General features: G+C 43.6%; 1 protein-coding gene across 4 annotated transcripts in view; it reads right to left on the reverse strand.

The window, feature by feature from the left end:
* LOC148479323 (short transient receptor potential channel 2-like) overlaps positions 1-6,969 on the reverse strand; it is a 115,338-nt gene extending 108,369 nt beyond the window's left edge. For all 4 annotated transcript variants that reach the window (XR_015871986.1, XM_088454617.1, XM_088454615.1 and 1 more), the window contains exon 1: positions 6,954-6,969. Coding sequence is in view for 3 of the 4 variants with exons in the window: in XM_088454617.1 (XP_088310743.1) it covers positions 6,954-6,968 (15 nt within the window). In the remaining variant the exon portion in view is untranslated. The remainder of the gene's footprint in view (positions 1-6,953) is intronic.
* Between the last annotated feature and the right edge of the window lie 419 nt (positions 6,970-7,388).

Consider the following 7,388-nt stretch of genomic DNA (forward strand, 5'->3'; position numbering starts at 1 on the left):
CTATCTGCCAGTTATTCCTACCAGCTAATACCCTCTGAACCATCCCTTACATACCCCACATTTGAGGTTCATGCTATACGCCTCTTCCAACCAGTAAACATCAGAGTAGCTGTCATTTACCATCCCCCTGGCTCGCCCTCCAAATTCCTTGACAACTTTGCTTCCTGGCTCCCTCACTTTCTCTCCTCAGATCTTCCCTCCATTATCCTAGGTGATTTTAATATTCCTATTGACATTCCCACAGAATCCTCTGCAGCTAAACTCCTTACCCTCACCTCTTCATTTGGTCTCGCCCAATGGACCTCATCACCCTCCCATGTGACTGGGCACTCACTTGACCTGGTCTTTACTCACCGTTGTGATATTTCTGATTACTCCAATTCCCCATTCCCCCTCTCTGACCATCACCTTCTCTCTTTTAACCTATCCCTCTCTCCTTCCCCTCCTTTACCTCCTATGCTTACCATTACTAAGCGTATTATTGAGGCTATTGACACTGTTGCTATTTCCTCCATGCTGGACTCTCTTCTCTCCCCTATCCTTTTTCTCTCCTGTCCTGAACAAGCTACTTCCCTGTACAATTCCTCCCTTACTACTGCTCTTGACTCTGTTGCTCCAGCAATAACTACTCACCCTCGCAGATCCACACCACAACCCTGGCATTCCAAATGCACTAGGTACCTGCAAAAGTGTTCAAGAATTGCCGAGCGTCAGTGGAGAAAATCACGCTCTAAGGCTGACTTCCTCCATTTCAAATTTATTCTCTTCCTACAGTGCTGCCCTTTCCCTCTCTAAACAGTCATATTTCAAGAATCTCATCTCCTCCCAGTCCTCAAATCCCCAGCGTCTCTTTGCCACTTTCAACTCCCTCCTCTGCCCTTCCCTTCCTCGCCTCATCGCTCTCTGCCCTTGGCTTTGCCACCTACTTTACTTCTAAAATTGACTCCATACGTGAGGACATCATATCCCATCAGACCCTCAGCACTCCTCCCCCTCCTTTCCCTGACCACCCCTCCCCTTCTGTCTCACCAACTCTGACATCCTTCTCTCCTGTTTCTGGAGAGGAAGTCATGGCCCTCATCCGGTCCTCCCCTCCTTCCACCTCCCCTCTTGACCCAATCCCTTCCCGTCTCCTCTGTTACCTGTCTGCTTCTGCCTGTTCCTATCTTGCGCACCTCCTTAATCTCTCCCTATCATCTGGCACTGTCCCTTCTGCATTCAAACATGCCCTTGTTTCCCCCATTCTTAAAAAAAACTACCCTTGATCCTAACATACTTTCCAATTACCGACCCATCTCTCTTCTCCCTTTTGCTTCCAAACTCCTTGAGCGTATTGTTTACAACCGCCTTACCACCTTTCTTTCCTCCCACTCCCTCCTTGACTCATTTCAATCTGGCTTCCATTCTCTCCACTCCACTGAAACTGCCTTCACGAAAGTCAGCAACGACCTCCTTGCTGCCAAATCCAAGGGCCACTACTCTCTGCTCTTTCCCTTGGACCTCTCTGCTGTATTTGACATTGTAGACCACCCTCTCCTCCTGCAAATCCTTCACTCTCTTGGTTTATGTAGCACTGCCCACTCCTGGCTTTCCTCCAACCTCTCTGATCGTTCATTCTCTGTGTCCTCTCATGACTCCTCTCCCCCCTCACTTCCACTAACAGTAGGAGTTCTCCAAGGTTCTGTTCTTGGACCTCTCCTTTTTTCCCTATATACATCCTTCTTAGGTGAACTCAAACTCCTTTGACCTCCAATATCATCTCTATGCTGATGATACTCAAATTTACCTTTCCACCCCTGACCTCTCCCCTCGCTCCTTACCTGTATCTCCAACTGTCCTCTCTGCTGTCTCTTCATGGATGTCCCAGTGCTTTCTTAAACTTAACATGTCTAAGACTGAGCTGATCATCTTTCCACCCTCTTTCACTACCTCACTTCCCACAATTTCATTATCTATTGATGGCACAACTATCGCCTCTAGCCCAAAAGTGCACTGTCTTGGAGTTATCCTAGACTCTTCCCTCTCATTTAAACCACACATTCAGCACCACTCGCAGTCCTGCCGTTTCCACCTAAAAAATATCTCCAGGATTAGACCCTTCCTCATCCAAGATGCCACTAAAATCCTCATCCACTCGCTGGTCATCTCCAGATTGGTCTACTGTAACCTTCTCCTAGCTGGCCTCCCAGTTTCTCACCTCTCTCCACTATAATAAGTTCTCAATGCTGCTGCTCAGCTCATCTACCTCTATAGATATTCTACATCTGCTTCCCCTCTCCTTCAAGCCCTACACTGGCTCCCCTTCCCCTTCAGATGCCAATTCAAGGTTCTTACACTTGCCTACAAAGCCCTCACCAAATCCTCTCCCACAAACATTTCTGACCTTCTCTCCCCTCACACTCCCGCCCGTCCACTTCGCTCAACTAATGCATGCCGCCTCTCTTGCCAACTGATTACTTCCTCCCACTCCCGCATCCAAGATTTTGCCCGTGCTGCCCCCTACCTTTGGAATGCTCTCCCTATCAGACTCTCCACCTCTCTACAAATCTTCAAGCGGGCTCTCAAGACCCACTACTTCATCAAGGCCTTCCAGCTCTCATCCTAACCCACTTCATGCTCTTTCCTCCCTATCGTCCCCTTCTGTGTCACGCCTGTCTGTCTACCCCTCCCCTTTAGAATGTAAGCTCTCACGAGCAGGGACTTCGTCCCTCATGTGCTTCTCTTTACATTTTCTTCGACTCCTTACTCCCCATAAGGGCACCTAACACATGACTGCCAACTCCCGGCTGCTTATTGTGAGTGTTTAATCGCTATTGCAGCAATCTATATAAATCGTGTCTTTGTCCTGCACTGTAATGTACTGTAAGTTACTTGTTTCTTGTTCACTTATTAGTTCTATGTACTGTGTAAGGCACTGCGGAACACTTGTGGCGCCACATAAAGGATAATAATAATAATAATGTCCAGGACCATCTATATCTTATGTCCGGGTGCAGAACACTACAATGGGTAATGGCACAGAGAGCATTTGGGGCTTTTTTCTGCAGCCTCTTCACAATCACATTAACCCAAAACTGATGTTTTACAAACAAGTTCTATGGCGGAAGGGCTGCGCATGTGCAGAATGGGTGCAGCACCATTGCACAAAGTGCCCCATAACCCGCAGGGTAAGTAACAGGCTGCTGCTGCCATTTGGGGGTGGCACTGGGCAGCGTTCCCGAAAACATGGGGCATGCGTCCCCATTTCCTGGGAATGCAAAGGCCAGGCCTTGTCCGTGCAGATGAGGCGGCCGTTCTGATAAGCTTAGGGTTTCTCAGAGGGCCGATGCTGCGATGCTGGTCCGATCCTGCGTCCTAGGACGCAGCCATCGGATCTGAGATGCTGGCTGGAGCCCTTTTTCCTTCAGACACCTCCTGTAACATTAGCATATATGTCCAAGCAGCAGCTCCTAGCACAGAGTACATCTCTGATAGTCACGGTACATGCACAATATCTTATAGATGTCTATGGACCACATTTATTAATGATCGCACACACAATGTGATCTCATCTGGGCATGACATTACCGCCCAATGTATCATCCGGCCCTTGCAGGGACAGGGGCACCGAAAGTAGCCCGTCCCTGCGATGTGCCCAGAGAGATGCCGGGGCTACTGCGCATGTGCAATCCCGCTGACTGCACATGCACGGCCGCCATTGCCGGGGAGAGTTCAATGGGAACCCTCTCCCTGCTAATTCTGCGCGGTGTAGCCCATAGTCTACAGCGGATAACGCCACCTTCAGATGGCACTAGCTGCTGAGATTAATATCGGGAATACATCGGATTCCGGATGTTGGTAAATTTGGCAGCATCGCATCCCCCGTAGAAACCTAGGGGGGATGCGGCTACCTACGGGAATGGAGGGATCGCAGGTGGTATCGGAGATATGTGCCGCGGTCTCTCCTTCATACATCCGGGGGATACTTAATATTCGCAGTTAGCCCATGACAACGGGTATTTTCTGGAATATAGCCGCAAATATACAATTATAAATGGGCCCCTATATCTCATTATCCAGCACTAGTGCCCACACAACAAATGCAACAAATACGTCATATGCAATAACCTATACAGTTATCATAACAAACCAATCCCTACAGTCACAACAAAGGACAATACACACAGAAATGGTAACAAATCCGAGCTCATGGTGCATGGTGCACCCCTGCTGCTCTCTACATGCATTGTCATAGAGCTTAATAAGCTGTATGTCAGTAAGATACGCTATATGTAATAATATGTCAGTAAGATACGCTATATGTAATAACATGTCAGTAAGATACGCTATATGTAATAATGTCACTAAGATATGCTATATGTAATGTCAGTAAGATACGCTATATGTAATAATGTCAGTAAGATACTGACCTATTATTACATATAGCGTATCTTACTGACCTATTATTACATATAGCGTATCTTATTGACCTATTATTACATATAGCGTATCTTACTGACCTATTATTACATATAGCATATCTTACTGACCTATTACATATAGCATATCTTACTGACCTATTATTACATATAGCATATCTTACTGACCTAATATTACATATAGCATATCTTACTGACCTATTACATATAGCATATCTTATTGACCTCTTATTACATATAGCGTATATTACTGACCTATTATTACATATAGCATATCTTACTGACCTATTATTACATATAGCATATCTTACTGACCTATTATTACATATAGCGTATCTTACTGACCTATTATTACATATAGCGTATCTTACTGACCTATTATTACATATAGCGTATCTTACTGACCTATTATTACATATAGCGTATCTTACTGACCTATTATTACATATAGCGTATCTTACTGACCTATTATTACATATAGCGTATCTTACTGACCTATTATTACATATAGCGTATCTTATTGACCTATTATTACATATAGCGTATCTTACTGACCTATTATTACATATAGCATATCTTACTGACCTATTATTACATATAGCATATCTTACTGACCTATTACATATAGCATATCTTATTGACCTATTATTACATATAGCGTATCTTACTGACCTATTATTACATATAGCATATCTTACTGACCTATTATTACATATAGCGTATCTTACTGACCTATTATTACATATAGCGTATCTTACTGACCTATTATTACATATAGCGTATCTTATTGACCTATTATTACATATAGCGTATCTTACTGACCTATTATTACATATAGCGTATCTTACTGACCTATTATTACATATAGCGTATCTTACTGACCTATTATTACATATAGCGTATCTTACTGACCTATTATTACATATAGCGTATCTTACTGACCTATTATTACATATAGCATATCTTACTGACCTATTACATATAGCATATCTTACTGACCTATTATTACATATAGCGTATCTTACTGACCTATTATTACATATAGCGTATCTTACTGACCTATTATTACATATAGCGTATCTTATTGACCTATTATTACATATAGCGTATCTTACTGACCTATTATTACATATAGCATATCTTACTGACCTATTATTACATATAGCATATCTTACTGACCTAATATTACATATAGCATATCTTACTGACCTATTACATATAGCATATCTTACTGACCTATTATTACATATAGCGTATCTTACTGACCTATTATTACATATAGCGTATCTTACTGACCTATTATTACATATAGCATATCTTACTGACCTATTATTACATATAGCATATCTTACTGACCTAATATTACATATAGCATATCTTACTGACCTATTACATATAGCGTATCTTACTGACCTATTATTACATATAGCGTATCTTACTGACCTATTATTACATATAGCATATCTTACTGACCTATTATTACATATAGCATATCTTACTGACCTATTATTACATATAGCATATCTTACTGACCTAATATTACATATAGCATATCTTATTGACATGTTAGCACTCATGGACTGTAATGTGAATAAGGCCACAGCAGACACCCAAGGACAACGTTTCGGTGGTAAAACCTTCGTCAGTTACGTATACACACATTCTGCTTGCTGCTACACCTTGAAAAAGACCCCAGGAAAGGGGTGGAAACGCGTTGGTGTTTATGGACGGAGGACCCCGCTGATTGAATACGGTGACAGTAAAGGATTCCTGGCCGGCTGTGGATCCTGGATACCTGTTGGTGAATAAACCATTCACTGTTTCTAAGGAACTGTTTGATGCCAGCTTTTTCTGAGATCTGGTAATTGTTACCTATTCAGCTGTTAGGGGATTCATAAGTCCTTGAAATTCTTTGCTGTTTGTACTATGTCCTAATTGTTATTAAAAAACTGTGTCACAGTATATATACCCATTTTTTCGCGGGGGGCCGGGCTTAGCGCCGGGGCTTAGCGCGCGGGGGGGGGTTAGCAGCGGCGGTCGGCGCATGCGCGGGCACTTAATCACGGCATTTTTTGTGAAAATATCGTGATAAGGCATCGGAGGGGATTCGCAGAGACAGAGCTTTATCGCAAGCTCTGTCCCTGCAAGGGATTTGTAGTAAATCCCTGTGATATTGCCTGAATTCGCAATGCGAATTCAGTCGGTAATATCACACTACAATCTGCATTACAAATGCGGATTGTAGTAAATAGAGCCCTTAGTGTGGCTTGGAATGTTACAATTATATTTTATGTGATTGCGCTGGTGAGCTGTGTCTATCCTATTTTTTGTATATTCTGTGTGGTGGAGGTTAGGAGGAACTCCTTTAGACACAGAATATCCTAGCTGCTTCCATCACTCTCTGTATAAGTTGTGAAGAACTAGAGTGCGCACACACATATATTTCAGCCCTTTCCCCGTTACAGACTGGTGGGATACAGTCACCATTAGGGGGTATCTGGACAGTACTAGGGAGGGAGCACTAATAATACACACCGTTAGGTTCTCCATCTCTGGGATCCTGGTCGCTGCTGTCCCCTCGCTCAGCCAATGGAACCAGGTCCCTGCCAGGCGATCGCACTAAGAAGTCTAAGTACATTACTGCCGTCTCACAGTCTCTCACCTGCCGTTTCCAGGCGGTCTCTCAGGAGACATCCTAGTCATTATGGAAAGAAAAAGTCTCTTCTGTAATCAGTGGCCCCCGAGGGTTTCCGTGTCAGGCAAATTAAATGTGTTTGTCTCTTGTTGCTATTTTTTTTTTTTTTCACTTTTCCATTAACAGCTGCGCTGCCGGGGGAGCGGAGGAACCAGCCTGTAACGTACTACGGTCCGCCAATGAACGGCCATGTAGCAGTGAAGGGGTTAATCTTTCTCTCTCGTCTCCTCTCAGTACTGCAAAGATGTGCAGCACAATACATTACCATTTACACA

The sequence above is a fragment of the Taudactylus pleione genome, unplaced genomic scaffold (assembly GCF_031769625.1).
Source record: "Taudactylus pleione unplaced genomic scaffold, aTauple2 ptg000622l, whole genome shotgun sequence".
Lineage (NCBI taxonomy): Eukaryota > Metazoa > Chordata > Amphibia > Anura > Myobatrachidae > Taudactylus > Taudactylus pleione.